The 19,994-nt window shown below is 38.1% G+C and overlaps 1 protein-coding gene across 2 annotated transcripts in view; it reads left to right on the top strand.

Annotated features, from left to right (window-relative positions):
- Positions 1-19,994, top strand: part of nhsl2 (NHS-like 2) — a 175,120-nt gene that overhangs the window by 118,039 nt on the left and 37,087 nt on the right. For both annotated transcript variants that reach the window (XM_047385500.1, XM_047385501.1), the window contains exon 2: positions 2,975-3,214. In XM_047385500.1, the coding sequence (XP_047241456.1) occupies positions 2,975-3,214 (240 nt within the window). The remainder of the gene's footprint in view (positions 1-2,974; positions 3,215-19,994) is intronic.

The following is a 19,994-nucleotide window of genomic DNA, read 5'->3' as shown; positions in this document are numbered from 1 at the left end:
CTGAAATATTTCAGTTAGTGTGCAATGAATCTAAAATATATGAATGTTAAATTTTCCTCATGACATTATGGAAAATAATGAACTTTATCACAATATGCTAATATTTTGAGAAGGACCAGTAGAAGAAATTCATGATTTATTTTTAATTTTACTTTGTTACTGCAGCAACCACTAGGCAGACAATGCATGCAGAGGAGGTTGCATTTAATTGAGTATCCATATTTACCATGATTTAAAGTAATACTACAATGCGTTGTATGCAGCTTTTGCAGAATGAGCAAGTTTGTGCTGAAATAATGTGTCACATGACCAATGAAAGTGGCTACGACTAAAACTGAGGCGACATCTGATTGCAGCTTTTATTCTGGGTCACGGTTCAAGCAATGATGGACCCAACTACAGTAGGCACCTGAGTGTAGCATGAACCCACAGACAGCACAAGACATAGAAAACAGTGAAAGGCTAAATACTGTTTTACATTTTATTAAATCACTGTGAAAAATAATAGATCTGACAGGTTGGGCTAACCTAACTAGCCTTTGTGAAAACTGCCAAAAATCTTTGATAGGATTAACAATACTAGCACAATTTTTTCATCAAGGATTTACATAACTTTAGCTACAACCATTGTTAATAAGAATGGAATTGTATCTTTTTTGTTGGAAAAATGTTGTCATAAGACTGTACTCTCATTTAGTCCTCCACTGTCAAAGTTTGCATTGCATAAGGTCCCAAATGCTAGAAGGCAGGAAGCTATTCTTGATTCAAACAAACTTTGATTTGAACTGAGACTCAGAGCAAACTGTGAACATGACAAGAAGCAAGTGAGTTAGACAGGAAATAGGACCTCCTTAGTCCAGTAGAGTTTAATTCACCCTGATCATGTAGATCAACTTTAATTAGGGAATAAAAGACAGTATTATTTGGTATGTGTGTTATATGCAGTGCTAGCTTTATCTGCCCTGGTCTGATGTGCCACAGTGTGTTTTACCAATATTTGTGAATTATTTTAGTGTCTATTTTTAAATTCTCAAAACAGTTTTGTTTCTGCACTTGTTATTGTTTTAACAATGCGTTTATGTTTATATCATTCACTAGGTCTAGATTTCCTTGTATGAGTCATTATGACCCCTCAATGAAAGGTTAACCTTCTGCAAATTATATATACTTTTTACGGTTTAGTCACTATAAGGCTGTTCTGTTGCAAGGTAGATTGCAATGAGGCTCATTGTAATGGAATTATGATATAAGGCCTTCATGGAAAATTATTTTATACAGTTTGATTGGATTGAATTAGAGTGAACTGAGGTTGAGTGGTGAGGCAAATTGTATCTCATCTGTGTTTGCGCTCATGTATCCTTAATGTATTGAACTGCTGGCGGTGTATCGCAAAATGATTCATATCTGTCATGAAGCAGAGATACCAGATACCAGGTAATCAGAAAATTATTAATAACTGCAGCACAGAGTGTGTGTAAAAAGACAATGGTCTTTACAATTGAAAGGTCAAAAACAAAAAATAGAGCAACTTTGCTGTTTGTTTAAGCCTGTCTCCAAGGCAACTTAAAAATAAGAGTATAACAATATCAAAGCTAACAATAAGCTACTTAGTAGGAAGACCACAGGTTTTGCCAGAGGTGACAGTGTAGAAATAGAGTTATGTAATAAATTCCACCTTCCTGTTATCTACTGAAAGTCTCACTCTCTCTCACCATCTTCTGGAGTTTGCTTTTAAATTCCTTTTCGCAGACTTTGTACTTTCTATGATTTCATTTGAACCACCTCATTAATGCTGAAAACATTCACAAGAAGAATGTTGTTGTCTTGGGAACCTGGTGCTCCATATTAGGCTTTTACTGATTTTGAGGTTTTTCAGATTCAATCTGAAAGTTGTCCGATTTTGGTCCCCTTGTGTTTATTTGTTACTTTAAGGATAGTTTGGTTAATCAATATTTGGATGGGCCAGATCTCCTTGGCCAAACTTTAAGTAACCCCTGAAGAAGACTATCTCATCTCTCACCTGTGTTCTTTTCAGAAAACCTTGGTGCTCACTTTGACATGTCAGAGATGTCTTGTTTGTTAGTCATCTATCACTGACTGAACATGTCAGATCAGTTCATAATTCAAGGCAGTCTCATTCATTAAGACCTCATATGTAGATGCATTTCCATGTTTGATAGATCATCTTTTGTATTGGAGATCTGAGGCCACATTTACTTCCTTTTATTTTGTGTTTTTCTCTTTTGTTTTTTATAAATCCCACCATTTTGGTACTCCTCCTTTCAAGTATCAGATCTCTTCTTCTCCTCCCACTCTTGATCTCCTTTCTCCCCCAGTGCCACAGTTCTTAGTTTTTGCCTGTTTTCTTTTATCCTCTCATCCCGCTCTGTCCTGATGTATCCTTCTCCTCATCCCCTCCCTTCACTTTCCCTCTATCTTCTTCCAGCTCCTTTCCCTGGCTAATTAAGTGATCCTCTCTGATGCCCCTCCAAATCTGTTCTGTACTTCGCCCTTCCTTTTTCCCCTCCTCGACTTAAACGTTCATGAAGTTTTTAATTATGGATTCCTTCCTTCCTTCATTCCTTCATTGCTACCTTCCTTCCTTCCTTTCTTCTTTCCTAGGACCTTGTTTTCCCTGACAACAGATAATGTTATGTAATCTACGTCTCTGGGTATTAGTTATGCAAATCAAGCATTTTTATTTACATGTATTTTTTTTTCTCTCCTCCTTCTGCCACTCCACCCTTTCTCCTCCTCCTCATCAACTCTTTTTTCCTTTTACCTTACCCTTCCTTTTTCTGGCTTCTTGTCATTTTCTTTCTCGTGTTTCCTTTCCACTTTTCCTACAATGATCCCACTCTTCATCTCTCTTGCGCTTTTTCTCTCCCTCATCTCTCTATCCATCTATCACCTCCTCTCATCATCCCTCCTCCCTCTCTGGCACTCCTCTTCCCTCGCTCCCTTCCTCTTCCAGCCACCAGCGGTCTAGAGGCAGAGAGCGGAAGGCGCGGTGGCAGCAGCAGTATCAGCAGCCACGGTGACGGTAACCACAGCAGTGGCGGCGGAGGCAGCAGTAGCAGTGGCGGCGGCAGCGCGGCCCATTTCAGGTCTCCATGGCAACAGAGCGTGAACGTGTTCGGCTCGTGGAGCAGGCCGGAATGTGTTGAGGAGCTGCACCAGCAGGCGCAGCTCAACCTCCAGAGCCTGCTGCAAGGTAAGGATGGATGGATTGATGAAAAGGAGGAGAGGCGAGGATGGGCGTGTAGACGGATGGAGAAGATAAGTGGAGTAGGAGTGTGTGTGTGTGATTGGGGGTGTGTGAGAGTGAGTGCTGTGTTTTGAGTGGGTGGGAGAAGCTTTGAGGCAGGGGCGGATGGCAGAGTGTTTACATGGACTGCGCTGATATGGGTGTGTGACGGCCACCTTGAACATGCATGTGTGTGTTTGCATGCAGATATGCAGCCTGTAGATGTGTGCCTGTTATTTTCTCTCTTTACCATGTGGTTATATTGTACTGTCGGTTGTGTGAGTGTTTGTGTGTTGCCTCGGATGGGAGATGAATTCACCTTGCAGGCTTGTTATTAATTACTCTGTCCTGTGATTTAACTGAAGACTCTTGATATAACTGATTGGTTACATCTCTCTATGAGATAAGTTTTTAGTGTCTGAAATTATGCCTCGTTTTTTTTCAAGGTGGGACATTGCCATTCTAATATTTACATCTTATGTATGTGAGATGCTTCTCAGTCTGTAGCATTCAACCTCTGTGTGTGTGTGTGTATTCACTCTCTTAAAGAACCAGACTTTCTATTTGGATTTAGGTAGCTTCTGATATTTTTCTTCATTCCTCTTCTAACTAGTTAGTTTTCTCACATGCTCTTTTTATCGCTCATGATGTGACTCATGCTCTATTTGCCTTCCATTATTATAATTACCACTGGTTGTGCACTGAATGGACATAATGGAGGTAGAAAAGCCAATGTGACAACCTTGAGGAGCCTATAAATGTATGAGTGAATCCATTAATTTGTCCCATATTCATTATATTGTACATGTATCTTCAGTATAGTCAGCTCCATTGAGGAAATATGTTTTGTACTGAAACTTACAGTGAGACGTAGGGTTGTAATAAGTAAGACTATAGTGCGTCACTGATGGCTAATTCTGGCCAACCCAAAAAAAGAAACAGAACAAAAGAATAATGTATAATGTCTTCCGAGGCAAATCTTTAAAAGAACTAACACAATGCTTTGAATTGTTTTATATTCTGCCACGTTCCAACCACAAACTTCAGTTTACATTGCTGGGATTTTATGTGATAGGCAGGACATTCTTCATCCATCCATTGTCCATACCTACATGTCCTTGCAGGGACATGGAGGGGTTGGTGCGTATCTCTGACATTCATTGGGCGAAAGGTGGGGTACACCCTGGACCGGTCGCAAGTAATCACAGGGCAACACACAGACACAGGACAGACAACCATGCACACACCCACACTCACAACTATGGGCAATTTTACCTAACAGTCATGTTTTTGGACTGTGGGAGGAAGTCAGAGTACCCAGGGAGAATCCTCTCATGCTCATGGAGAACATGCAATCTCCTAGCAGAAAGAGCCCAGTCCAGAATTTAAACATAGTACCTTTTTGCTGCAAAGCAACAGTGCTACCAGCTGCAACCTTGCAGCTTGATGCAGTTGTGTGAATTTGAAAGAAAATTACATCTTTTCCATTTTTTTTTCATTTGCTAAAGCTTAGTCAGATTGGTTGTAGAGGGTCTGTGAACATCAATCGGCAGGGATGATCCAGTGCTGTGAAAAAGCGATTCTCCCTTTACAGATTTCTTCTGTTTTTGCTTTAGTGACACACCTAAATGTTCATCAAAAATATATTTAAAAAATATGTATCAAAAATATATATTAGAGAAGGATAACATCAATAAATACAAAAAGCAACCTCTCTGACGACTGAACGATCCCGAAACCAACACATCATCCTAAAAAACTCTGTAGAAAAAGAGTCATTAACATCTATGAGTCTGCAAAGGGTCACAAAGTGAGAGCCATGATCCACATCTGGAGAAAACATGCAGCAGTGGAAAACCCTCCCAGGAGAGGCCGGTCAACCAAATTACTCCAAGAGCACATCGACTATTCAACAAGGAGCTCACAGAAAAACCTAAAACATGTAAAGCTCTGCAGGCCTCACTTGCTTTATTTAGCTTTTATCAGTTTTCAAGATTTACCAATAAGAAAGAGAGACTGGGCAAAATGGCATCAATGGGAGTGTTCCAAGGCCAGAACCACTGCTGACCAAAAAGAAACATAAAGGCCCGTCTCACATTTACCAAAAAAACCTTTATGATCTCCAGGTCTTTTGGGAAAATATTCTCTAGACTGGCAAGACAAACGTTGATCTTTTAGAAGGATGCGTGCCCTGTTATATTTGACCTAAACCTAACACAGTATCACGTTAAGTGTTTGAATCGGACCAAAGTGCAGAAAAGAGCTTGGCAGCCGCATGATGAGTTAATCTTGAGGTTTTATTCCAAAACTGTCAAAAGCATCACAAAAATCACTGCAGGTACATAACCGAGTTCAGAGCCAAAAACCTACAAGAGTACTCAGTACTCCAACGTAGCAAAACTGAACATCAACAAGGGTAGTGACGAGGAACAGTGATGGAGAAACCAGCAGGGAACAAAGAACACAGACCAACTAATATACAGGGAGAAAACAAAGGCAGGTAATCACAGAAACTAAGAACAGGTGTGACAAGCTGGCAGGGAGGCAGAGGGGACAGGTGGAACTAATAAACAATAAAGGAAAACATAAACCTAAACACAGTTAACACAAAAACACAAACCAAGTCCCAGGATGTCATATCATGACACAGCATATAGACAGTCAAACATAGACAGTCAAACATAATGGTGCTATTGTTTGTGTTCTGGGCTGCTATGCTTCCTCATGACCTGGGTGACTTGCCATAGTTGAACGAATCAGGAATTCTGCTCTATACTAGAACATCCTGCAGGAGAATGTCCAGCCATCCGTATAGGAGCTTAAGCCCAGTCACACTTTAGGTATGCAGGACGACAATGAGTGTTAAGGCCATGTCTGAATTACTCAAGAATACAAACAAAATGAAGTTTTGGAGTGGCCTATCCAAAGTCTGACCTTAAATTCTATTCATTTATGGTAGCATGACCTTAAATACATTGTTAATGCTCAAACAAATTCCAAGTGGCTGAATTAAAACATCTGCAAAAGGGAGTAGGTCAAAATTCCTCAGTTGTGATGTTAAAAATGTGTTGCCAGTTATAAAGTCTTGATGTCAGTTGTTTCTGCTAAGGGTGGCACAACTACTTATTAGGAAACATAGGGCTAGGTTGGTTTGGATAGCTTCATACCCTTAATGAATGAAATCTTCATTTGACAAACTGCTGTTTGTATTAACATGTTGTCTTTATCCAATATTGAAATTTGCTTGATGATAATCTGAAACATTCAGATATGACTAAAAAGCAAAAACAGCAGAAATCTGTAAGAGAGCAAAAATGTTTTCCCTGTACTGTATGCCTTGTGAATGTGGTTTAGCTTTTTCAAATTAGAAACTAAAGTGAGAGAGAAGAAGCTTCATCCCCTCGATAACCTTCTTCAAAGATTTACAAATTAGAGTTTTGTGGCGTGTCTCCAGTTGTAAAACTTTGATCCATGCCTTGTTTTCTGTTGCCATTCTCTGCTAAATGTACCGTTGACTTGTCTTAAAAAAGTACAGTGTGTGTTTTTTTAAATAGCTTCTTACATCTCGGTGCTTCTTCTGGCTTCATTATTAAACACATCACTGATACTGAAAATAGCCAACTCAGAGTTTTCCTCCTACAGGAAGAACTTCCACACCCAAGAGTGTTATTGTCATTGATTATGAAAAAGTATCATTTTTAAGTTCGACTGGTCTGTCACCGGCCATGGCTAACCAGGCTGAAAATCGTCCAATTTCGATCATCAGCTGGTTTCTCGTTGCCTCTCCCCTTTTTTTTTTTTATCATTCCCAATCTCTGACAATCTAGGACACTTAAGCCAATTTGTAGCGAAAGACATGATTTAGCTCATAAAATGGTCACTGTGATGTTGCTGCAATGAGTATTGCATTTAAGCTTAATGGTGTATGATGCACACTGTCTGACCAGCTCATGTTACAATATAGGGAGGGATGAGTCAGATTAAACCAGCTTAAAGGTGAGGGAGGTGGAACTAAAATAAAACAGTTGTTTCTTTAGTTTATAGTTTGTGAGGTTAGCCAAGTAAAATGAAAATTAATGAAGACATTATAAGTTACAAGTTGCTCCAGTTGCGTATTTGTGCAAGCACATATGCTTGTGGAACCAGTGCGTTGTTTCTGCACATATAAAATTCGGATGAAACTGTCATTGATGAATCAAGATTGCAGAGTAAATGCTTATTTGAATGTGCAAATGCTGCATTAAAATTTCATTCTGCATCACCTTGTGTGTGCGAGCAGTGCACAACTTATTCCAAGTGGACCGACACTGAAGGAGGCATTCTGTTGTTCTGCTTGCTCATGTTTTTTTTATTGTCTCCAAGCAATGGTTCCCAGTTTGATAAAAGCTGTCTGAACACTCCCTGCAAAGGCAGAGGTTGTGGAAATGTGTGGAAATGAAAGTACATCAAAAGAATGGGCATGGATTAATTCACAGTGACACTGTGCAAACAGATCTGTGTTTGTTTTCAGCTTGATGTAATGGTTAGCATATATGAACAGACTTTGACTGAACAGGTTGTATTTTGTAAGCGTATTCATACCCAACTTTTTGCATATCTTGTCACATTACAGCCACAAACTTAAATCTATTCATTTGGGTTTTTATGTGACAGACCATCAACAGGTAGTGCATAACTGAGAAGTGGAAGGAAAACAATACATGTTTTCAAAATGTTTAACAAATAAAAATATGTAAAGTGTGGCATGCATTTGTGTTTTTGAGCCCCTACCGTAGACCCCCTTTCACTACAATTCAAGCTGCCAGCCTTTTGGGGAATATCTGTAGCTCTGACTTTGACACCTGAACATGCTTTGATCTGAACCATCCTATTGTATGTTTAGGGTAATTTTCCTGGTGGAAGTTGAACTTCATCCCAATCTCAAGTCTTTTACAGCCTCTAACATGTTTTCTTCCAGGATCTTCCTGTATTTAGCTCCATCCACCTTCTCATCAACTCTTACCTGTGGGTTCATAGTGATGTGCAAGGTTGGTGTTCTACCACTCATCCCATTGTGCATGTATGCCAAAAAGTTAAATTCTGCTCTCATTTGATCCCATCTTCCATGTGTTTACATGTGTATGCTGTACAACAAACTCGACTTCATGTAACTTTCTTTTAGCAATAGTTTTTATCTTGCCACTTTTCCATAAAGGCCAGGTTTGTGGAGTCCACAACTAATAGTTGCCCTGTCAGGCTCTCTCACCTAAGCTGTTGATATCTGCTGTGCATATCTGCAGTCACCATGGGCCTCTTGGCAGCTTCTCTGATTAGTCTTCTCCTTACATTTTTTGTCAGTTTAGGTGGGCAGCCACAGAAACCTTTCAATTTTCAGATAATAACTGAACAGCGCTCTTTGAGATGTTCAAAATGTTTAAAATATTGTTTTATATCCTAACCCTGCTGTGAACGTCTCTACAACTTTCTCCCTGAACTCTCTGCTGTGTTCCTTAGTCTTCATGAAGTTGTTTGGTTACTAATGGTAAATGGACTGAACTCAAAGCACTTTACACTAGAGCCACATTCACCCAATCGCACTCACTAACGCTCACACATTCATACACCGATACACAGATCGGTAGGCAACTTGAGGTGAAGTGCCTTGCCTTCACCTCACATTGGGGCACATTGACATAAGGAAGCTGGAATTGAACCCACAACCTTCTGATTGCAAGACAACTACTCTTCCTACTGAGCCACAGTCACCTAATGTTCTTTAACAAACCTCTGTGGATTTAACTGGATTTACACTGAAATTACCTTACACACAGGAGGGCTCTTTTCACTATTAGACTCTCAAAATAACAGTGGGAGAAAGTTGTAAACCTCACTATGACTGACGTCTTTAAATATTTCTAATCAGCCAATTAGGCAAGAGCATAAGGACACTACTAATAGCCCCAAAAACCACATTTACGTCTTTTATTTCTGGAGATCATCTCCAATTCCCTGACTTTGTGGTTCATCACCCACCGTTAGGTCGTGACAGCAACTTTGGGAAGCATGTTGCGGTGGCTGAGCTCACATTCTTTCTAGTTCTATGCTTGTGGGACCCAATTTGTGCATAAAGAAGGAGGTATGCTGCTCCCTCATCAGCATGTTATTATGCTTGAAAAATCTGCCCTGAGTGGCATTTAAACTTCACATCGCCTAAGGTATCGAATTTGTTTTAAAACTTTTCCACTTTTCCACTTATGGACGAATATGACATGATTTTCTATTTCCTATTCCCAGATTGTTGTTGTATCCGTCCATCCATCCGTCCCTCCATCCATCCATCCATCCATCCATCCATAGAATTTAGAAATCAGAAATTTGAGCCTCAGTATAAAATATTAATAGGAAGAATGTGTGTGAATGCTGTTTTCACAAATGTACCTTTGGAGGCACATTACTCATTGGACTCATCCTAGTTCAGAAATTATGAAAACAGTCTGTTTGCAAAATTAAAGGCTGTAAATAAGGCACCTTACAACATTTGCAGTCCTCAAGTGAAAAGCATTCTTGAAAAATGTTAAAGTGTTATCATCTGCCTATACAGGCTAGTGATGTTTTATAATACCCACATGTAGGGACGGTCAAATTATTAGAGTAAAATCACAACAGTTCTTTCACTGAAATCATACCAATGAACAAAGTGATCTAGTCAATAAATAAATAGATCACCACACAAAAACATCTGAATAAGACATTAAGATTATTATCTCTATCTTGAAATAGGCATCATCTTGTCCACAATTTCAATGAAAATGCAGATCAGCTGATTTGTTAGTGTCTAAGGCTCAGGTTATTAAGAGATTTAGGATTTCAGCCAATCACAGATAGAAGAAGGTGGGTTTATTAGTGAAAAGTTGGTAAGATTCATCACCTTGCAGAGTCACATGTGTTCACCTGATATGTAATCAGTAAGATAACTACAACTATATTCGGGAGCTAAAGCTAAGGGAGCTAAGCTAAAAGCTAACTAAACATTTTTACCATTTTTTTCACCTGCAGCTAAAGGTGAACGACACTCCCTCTCTGAGAAAGCAGTAACCAAAGAGCTAGAACTGCAATCAGTTCTTTATCATATATCCCAAGCTTCTCCTGAACAAGTGTGGAACAGAAAACACTTGCTTTTTAAGAAAAACACAAAAACCAAACTTAGGTTTGCCAGAGAATGGAGACAAATACCAGAAATTTAGGAATGATGTTCGTTGGACAGATGATTCTAAAATTGAATTATTTGGACACCGTAACTGTAGATATTGGGTATAAATCAAATACAGCATCCTAGAAAAAAAAACCTCATCACACATACTCTTTAGCATGGAGGTGGAAGTTTACCAGCTTCAGGATGCTTTGGCTATGCCTATCTACTAGGGGGTGGGGTGCCCTTACTTTTTCCACAGTTAAAAAACAGACTTCTGGTAATACCTTTTGGTTTGTAAATAAAACCAGGTTAATTTTGTTGATTTATAAAGAACTCAGTATTTTATCGAGCTGTCCTATGTCCTATGTTTTCAGATGTCTGTAGCTTAATCTAAAACAGTATGCCAAGCATTTATTTAATGATTGTAGCAACTGCTTTTTCACTTATCTATACTTTTTTTTGACAGATAGGTTTTTTTTCTCTCCTAATATCATTTCTATTCCATATTTACTGTACATTTAAACTAGCAACTGCAAAAAATGTAAGGTAATTTCCTCCCTGGGAATAATGAAGCATTGTGATTCTGATACTGTCCCAAATCTCACAGCTTGTTTTACATCCACATGATGATAAGTTGTTCGGAAACCCCTTAAAAGCTGGAGCAATAACATGATAAATTCTGCTTTGAACCACATGTTGTGTTTTAAGAATATGACAGTGATAGCTTTGCAAGTATTTACATATAAATCCTTTCAGACTTGAGAAACAAAGAGAGCGAATTAGGCAAATGAGGAGCTTAGATGCTGCTGATCAGATCATATTTGAGAAGATGGTTACATATCATCAAGCTTTAGTCTTTGACAATTTTTCGGTCACATTAAGATTGTACGGTGACTTGTTTCAGTTTGATTTGCTTTATAATTGAGATGATACTAAGTTTCGGTTGCAACTTCGGGAGGACATCATTTTACATCTCTGTCTCCTCTCTTTCATCTACCCTCGGCCTTTTTTTTCTCTGAGTGTTTATGTGTTCATTTAGCCCGGTATTGTCTGAGACAGGCTGGCATCCTGTGTACGATGAAAATAAGATGGATGAAATCACTCGTGGGTGGACAGCATCAATGGTCACACACAGAACATGTGTGTGACCATTCATCACTTCTCTGTCACTGTGTGTGTGTCGGTATTGTGTAAGGTTTCAGTTTCTATATATCCACGTCCTGCTCTTTCTGCTATGCGTGTCCATCTGTTTGGGCGTGTGTTATATAACACAGACCAGCTAGAGTTTCTCTGGCCATCCTCACCCTCGCTCTCCCGCTGGCCCCGGCTCCATGAAATATTCATTCTCCCGCTCCTCAACACTCTGCCCTCCATATTTATGAAGCTGACTGTCTAGCTTTGGTGTTAGGCGGATTGCAATCCTCATGGCTGGAAGATTTATGCGCGATTTATTTTACTCTTGCAGCTGGGTGTGCACACAATAGTGATACTCCCGTTCATCAACAGTCCACCTCACTAAACATTAGGATACTGGGGCGTTTTATAGGACGAACTGTTTTGCGTCTCTTTTATCCTTGATGGGATTCATCATCTGCATTACTTTAATGCTTATGAATGAATTTGACTAAATGAGCGCCTGAAAAATAACCTTCTTCTTTAAAAATTTAGCCATCAGTCCTAAAATTTTAATCTTTGCTATAGTTGCTAGAACTGCACCAAGAAATGCACCACCAGTTTTTGTTTTGCCAATTTCTGGTGACAGGTTTTTGTAAAGTTTTTTTTATTTTAGACAATTCTGATTTCTCATCATTTCAATATATCTTTTTGTAGCCTTTGGCTTTAGTGTTCATTCATATCCCATCATGTGTCTGAAAGAGTAGATGCTTTATCACAGGGGCTACATTTTTGTTTCAATTTAAAAGTCCAGAAATAATTTTATCGTGATGTTTTATTTTTTGCTTTACCTGCTCTCTGGGAAAATGGCCATGTAATTAAAAACAACGTAACTCAAAAGGTAAAAATATCTTGCATGTTTGCCTTATTACACCAAAAGCATACAATCTCTTCATTTTTTTTAGTTGATTGTTTTCTGTTTTCTTGGTCTAGAAATGTTTTTTAGGTTTTTCTCTTCTGTCGTCTAAAACTGTCATCTAAAACGCTGACTGTATTTATCCCAGTTTAATGACTTGGAGTGCCCAAGTCTAATTTTTAATATACGTTGCCAGACGTTTGTGGTTCTAGTAGGAAAATAAAATGAAAGAAAAAAGGGTGGTTAATAAAAGGCGAATAATTTCTGTTGTGTTGTGTTGCATTTTCAATTTTTAAAAGATTTAAATTTGCCAACAGAAATCTTACCCTAAAACCCAACAAGAAAACTGTTCAACTACCTGTGTGCTAGGCTTAATTTTTGTTGTCAAAGGCACGAACAAGGTCCTTCCAAGGGCCACAAATGGCCCTTGCGCCACACTTTGGATACCATTGTTTTAAGCTGCCTTTAGCATTTCATTTTAACATTTAAACACCATAAATAGCATTCCCTGAAGCAGATGCACAAACATTAGTGGGTGTTTGATGTTGGCATGATGTTGGTCTGCTTGAAAAGTCGCTTCATTAAGCAAACAGCATCACTTTGCACTGATCCACATATTTTATTTGAATGTATCCACATTCAAATAAAGGGCTCTGTGTGCTTTTAGGTGAAAACAGACCCACATTTATGTAAATCCTAGCCAGGATGACTAACATCTTATCTTCCAAAACCAATATTGTTTGCATTGTACAAAATTGTTAGTTGGAAACAGCTGGTTTGTTTGGTAAGATAGAAGAGAAAGAGACAAATGCAATTGTTGCTCTGCTGGCATGACAAACTACAGGTCATTGAACTAATTTAGTCTTCTTGTGGGATTTGCCTGATATTTTATATAAATAATTCTCCTTTACACATACATTTTTGAAACTGTGTTTAAACTTTTTTTTTTTCATTTGCAGTTTGATGGGTTTGGTTTGTGGCACTAGGTGTAGGAGTGAAAGCACCCCGTCTTGCCAGAGTGGACGTAAAATCTACCCTGCTGTTCTAAAAGGAAATTTTACCTTAAAGTATTTTCTGTCTTTTAAATACCTTTACTCTCTAAAGTAATGCAGCATCTGAAACTAAACTTAGACACTGTACCATGTGCCCAGTTTCCACAAATTGAGTGGTCTCATACAGGCCTCTCCCCACGTTCTCCAGTGATAACAACTTCTCCATATGATTAGGGATTTCTCTGGGATTACTGACAACAGACTGATTATTAATGAGCCAGTTAAATCTACACTGATGCAAAACAAAAATCCAACTGTTTCTACTCACTGTTGATACGGTTTGGCCAGACTGAGGTAAAAAAAAACAGCATAGCTCAGACACAGACTAAATGGTTAGTGTTAATAACTCTCAGCATGGCCTTATCACGTTGTTGGAACGTTTTGTGAGACCAGACGAAAGAATTTAGAAAATTCAGACATCCTGCATTTAATCTCAGCTCAGATCTCACTTTACATGGCTCTAAGATCTAATCCATGTACCACCAGTGCAGCCACATTAGAGCTATTCTTGCTAGAAATGAAAGAAAGTCATTTTTCATAAATGCACATTTGGGTCATGTTTGCTGGTGAGTAGGAGCAAGTTAACTCACTCAGGTTTTGACATGGATCACTTTCCAAATATTTTTATCTAAAGCCTGGACCCGAAATGAATAGAACCTTTTTCATTAATCTACACAACATTGTATCACCAAGTGTTCTTGCTTACTGTTTGGATTTCAAAGCTAGTACATATCAGTGAAAATAATTGTACTTTCTTTCACAGATTTAGAATAACGCGACATTTAAACCACTTTACTTTTTTCTCTCTGCTCTTAACTCTATACCCTTCTACCTTGTGCTTACTAAAAGCTTCTACTTCCCCAGCATCCTTCTCTGTTTTCCAAGGTATATAAAGCCACATCTTAATTGCATTCTTCCACTTTCCACCACCATTAATCACCAGACGTTTAAGTTCACCCACTTGCATTAGTAGTTAACTTTTCATTCCGTATGCCTATCTTTGCTGCCAGACAGGGGTTTTGCATGCTTTTGCTTTGTAATTTTATGATGAATCATTAAACAAAGCTCAGATATTTTTTCTTCTCCCCAGCACTTTACATTGTATATTACTCTTTCTTTAGGTAACTGCATTTTATGCAATCCCACATTTTTGCTGAATTTTGTTGGTAGAGTTTCTGTTCTATTTGGACAATTGTGTAGACAGACATTACTTTTGTCACAGTTTGATTTAATGCAGTATCTATGATCTGCATAGTTCAGTCATAAAAACAAACTTTACTCTTCTGAAATAACTAAACCAATGATCTCTGTCTATGAATTGACCTGTTATGGAGCTTCACTAGCCTTGCTGATGATTGGCACTAAAGTAAATAGTGATGTTATGCTGGCTCTCCTCCCCAAAGAAACCTCTGAATCTGTTTAGGTTGACTGCTGAAGACTTGATCAGTTTGCTCGATGCCTCAGATGCTTTTGTTACACTACATTGCTTTGATGTCATAATTCATTGTAAAAAATAATTTTGATGCTCACACCGATGAATGAGAAGAAAGATTAAGTCTTTTTTTTGGGATGCATACAACAGATTGCAGGATACAAGTTTATACAAATGGCAAGACCACATCACGTACATTATATGTTTACTGCTAGAATTTAACAATAACATTTCAGAGCAATTTAGCATGCTATGCTGCAGGGTAAATTTACATAGCTGTTATAACCATGTAATGTGCTCAAACTAGATTTTGCCTGCATGTTTAATTCTTAAAGTACACACGAAGAAAAAACTGGTCCACTAAGCAATGCTGAGTGAATAGTGCCTCTTTGCACTGGAGCAGTTTGTTCACATTTAAACAAGTAGTTAGCATTAAGGGTTCTGATAGCATTAGATTTTAAGAAACCAGTGCTCTTTGTGACTCACAGATTGCATTAAATATTTACTGCATACTGAAAGCAACTGGCAATTTTCATGCAGGTGGAGAAAAACTGTGAAAAAAACAAAATAACCTGCTACACAACTGGCTTCACAAAACAGGGACAGGGACTTAAAAGGTAAAATTGCTCTTATCTGTTTAATTAGCTGCAGGTGGAAGTAAGCAAGGGCACAGCCAGCAACCTACAAAACATTAGTTTTGTTCCTTTATAAGTTTTGGCTTAAATACAGACCCTTTGCGCTACTTGTGCTACAGCTCCTTGGTTTTATGAACATTAAGGTCAAGATACAGTAGCTGCTGTTAAATTGAATGACGAGAGGGTTGACTTACTGAGGTAGTTGGTTTTGTTGCTTACCTCTTGCAGGTAAGCTACTTACTTATTTTATTAGAGAGAAGTCTTTTGTGTTAATGTTAACCTCCTTGTTATAAATCAAAACAACTGAGTAGATTAAACACATCACTGTGGATTACCTGTTAGTAAACCAAGAGCGTATGAAGATTTCCTCCATCATCACTTGGATAATAGAACACAGTTTGCAAAACTGAAGGGTTGTTTGTCTGAGAGCCTAATTAGGAGAACAGGAGTATCTCAGGGGGCCACTCTCTCACTGTTTCTCTTCCTAATGTACACTTCAGATTTCCAGTAAAACTCAGAATCCTGTCATCTGCAAGTCAGTTTTAACTGTAAGCTGTGACTACTTTATAGAATAGAGTGGAATCAGTTGTTCAGAAGATAGAGGAGATGTTAGGAGGAGTTGGAATACCCTACAGGTCCTTCTCAAAATATTAGCATATTGTGATAAAGTTCATTATTTTCCATAATGTAATGATGAAAATTTAACATTCATATATTTTAGATTCATTGCATTACATTATGGAAAATAATGAACTTTATCACAATATGCTAATATTTTGAGAAGGACCTGTATGTATGTATGGATGGATGGATGGATGGATGGATGGATGGATGGATTGATGAAAAAAAAATATTTAATTGCTTAAAGTACAAAAATTAACTTTGTTTTGAACAAAAATGCATTTTCCAGGTAGGGACAAGTTCCAAGTTAGGACACCCTAACCCTTAATAGCTAGTCTGACACCTTTGGGTTGATATAACTTCAGTGTGAAGCTTCTTTTATCCATCTTCTAGTCTCTGACATTAGTCTGTGGAAAAGTTACCTCACTCCTTAGCTGTGAGATGTTTGATGAGTTTTTTTTTCAAGTACCCCCCAAGGATCTCAATAATAATAATAATAATAATAATTAAGGACTTTCCATTTGTCAATTCTCAGGGAGTCCACGGGTGTGTTTGTGGTTATTGTCAGTAGCAGGTTACAGTTCTGTTTCAGCTCTAATTTTTTTTACAGTGTTGGAATTATGATTATTGATTGATTAATCTTTATCAATAATTATAATTAAAAATCATAATTTGACCAAATTAATTTGTTAACCAAAATCCTCATTTATGAATTGTGACCAGAGATGTCTTCTGGTGTTGTAATTGTGGCTCAACGCCTTTGATAATTACAACCGTTAAATACTCAGTAATAATTGATAACTATTACCAGAGATGTCACTGTTTAATTGACCGTTTCTACCAAAACGTGTGGAACTTCAACCTTATCTTGACTGATGAATCACTCTTTCACAAAATAAACACAGAAACGCCTTCTCTTTATCTATGTGAATATTTATTAAATCACAGCCTGATAGATTCCGTTCTTCCGATTTAACAATCTTCACCTACTCAAACATGCAAAATTCTACACAAAAGGGGTAAAATATCTAACTAAACAAAAATAAAGCAAAACAGCAGTGTATGGGATCAAACCAGCAGTAATGGCAAAAATTATATTATGACAAAGGGGTGTGATGGTGAGTGGAGGGTGGGGCGCAGCTCTAACTGTAAATCAGTTATACTCAGTCATAAACCCTCCCCCAACTCTTGAGCAGACAAAGGGTTATAAAAGTTTTGGCGGCAATCTAGCAAGCAGTGAGGTTGAAGACAAAGAAAATGGGGAATTTCACCATGAGGTTATTTTAGCAGTCCAGTCTCACAGCGCACCTGCGCTGACTCTCAGGTGTTCAACAACCCCGCAAAACACACACAAAGCTGGGTAGTGCTTCCAGGCATCCAACACGGCACATCAAAGTTTCAATAAAAAGGTTACATGCACATATCATTCAGAACACATTAAATAGCGAATCTCATCGCACTAAAACCTCCTCTACCCTGCCCAGGCTTTCTAAGAAAGAAATAAAAATAAAGGATGGGTTTTACTTGTCGATGTCTTCCTTCTGAGCGGGGTTGAGAGAGGATGGGATGGAAGTTGGAAGTTACTGTGCGTCCACAGTTAACTTCTGGAAAAGCGGTCAATCTTCGTCCTCCGGCCTCCTTGGTGAAAGGGAAAATATGATCTGACCATCACAGTCCTAGACTAGGACAAAACAAGGTGGCTCCTTGAAACTCCGTGGTTTTTTAGTTACGTGTTAAACTCACGTCTTTGATCGGCAAAGTGAAATTTCTGGCCTCCTTATTCCAGAAACCTCAGTTATGAATTCTTCGTTGGCCAACGAGAGAAAATAAATGAAATCCACTTGGGACTCTTCTCCAGGTGATGCTTCAGATGTTGGTAACCTTATCACGGTCTCCATCTGAAAACGTATGTTCATAATGGGCGCCTTCATATATAGCGTCCTGTGACGTCAGACTTGGGGCGCCCCGTCATTTCAATCGCAATGTTCGACGGGATCTGTAGGAACGGACTATCCTGGATAAAAAATGGCCGATGCCGTTGGAAAGGCATACTGACATACAACATTGTGCAAATGGTCCAATATTCAGCAACAAGTGGTCCAACAACTGGTGGTCTCACATTTGTCTCAAGCACCATTTGATACACTGAAAATTCATGGTGGATTCTATGATAGTAAGCTGAACAGGCATTTTAGCAGCAAATCATCCTTAAACCATGAAACTTCCCCCTCCATACTTTACAGTTGGTATAAGGTTATTTTACTGCACAGTATTTGGTTTAGGTCAGTTAATTTCTTCATTCTGGTGTCAAAAAAAAATTAATTTTAGACTAATTTGTTCAAAGAACATGTCTTGTGACTATGAATCTGAATATATTATTTAACATTTAATATTAATATTTTAATATTTTATCAAATAATATTTTGGTCTGTTAAGGGTTGTCCTGTGAATACCAGCCCAGTAAGGCGATGGTATTAGGACAAAATAGAAAGGTGTGAGACGACCTCTAACATTATTGAACAGCATAAACTCTGCACATTTATGGAATGAATTCACACATTTTCTTAAAATACAAGAATTTATTGACAAAAATAAGTCAACTCAAGTCAAACATACTTCAATCAACAAACTCTTTACTATGATAAAGCAACCCAACTAAACTACCAAGCAGAATTAAAGAATAGGGAAGACTAATGGGCTATGTACAATATAAACAAGTTGATTAAAGATGATTGAAAACCATGACCAAAAGAGTGATAAAATATTACCATGCAATGTTATTTATGTTTGAGAACCAAGGATTATCTTGAAGAATCTGGAAGTGAAGTTAAGCTAGTCTTGGAACCAACTTAGACAATAATCAGCATATCTTTAGACAACCATTCACAATGCAAGATCAGATAAAATAATATTTTAATAAAATAAGGTTTAAATAATGATCTGCTGAATAAAACCAACCTTCTGGATGACTAATTCTCAACGGTGTCTCCTTAGCTGCCTTTGTTTTTTAAAATAATATTTAAAGAAATATTATTAAGGAAATTGTAAAATATTTAAGGGAATATTTTGGAAAAGAGAAAGAAAGAAAGAAAGAAAGAAAGAAATGGTGTTTACTTAGTTATCAAATTTAGTAAAATAATGTTAGGGAAATATTATTTACTGGATTGAAAACTAACAACCTTTCTGGGTAAATATTATTTAGCAGCAAGCACGTGTTCTTAGCTGTTAGCAGTTAAAGCTAACAAAAGAAGCTGATAGCTTAGCACCAGAATCAAACACACAACTTTAAAAACGTCAATAAAAGGGTTAAAATGCATAAGCGCGGACGGTGTTATGATCAATCTTCTGTGTTTAAAATCATCCTTCAAGTAAAGTTTGTCCTAACTTTAAAAACACACCAACACAGAACACAAACTGAGCACGTGTGCTGCAGATAGCCTGCTAGCACCAAGATAGCTGTGTTTCACACAAACAAAACCAAACTTCATTAAATTAAAAATGTTCAGATCACTTCATCCTAAATCTTTCTCTGCCCAAACCCTAACCTCGTGAAACGTGGTGAGGAAACGTTGTCCGGGGCGACGAGGTGTGAAGAACATCCACTGTGAACAAACGGTTAGCTTCGGCTAACCTCCGTAGCTGTGGATGAAAAACGGCTCGTTCTGTTTGCCAACCAGCTGCACAGTTACTGTAACCATGATGATGCGGTCTCGGTTGTCCTCCTTCCAGACTGGGAAAAGCGCTCCACTCGGCAGGCCTCAGAGAGAAAGTAAAGCAATGCTTATACCTTAATTTCCCCTTTTTATG

Source organism: Girardinichthys multiradiatus, chromosome 14 (genome assembly GCF_021462225.1).
Source record: "Girardinichthys multiradiatus isolate DD_20200921_A chromosome 14, DD_fGirMul_XY1, whole genome shotgun sequence".
NCBI classification, from domain to species: domain Eukaryota; kingdom Metazoa; phylum Chordata; class Actinopteri; order Cyprinodontiformes; family Goodeidae; genus Girardinichthys; species Girardinichthys multiradiatus.
Note: the sequence above shows the minus strand (reverse complement) of the source record. Positions and strands in the feature narration are given on the sequence as shown.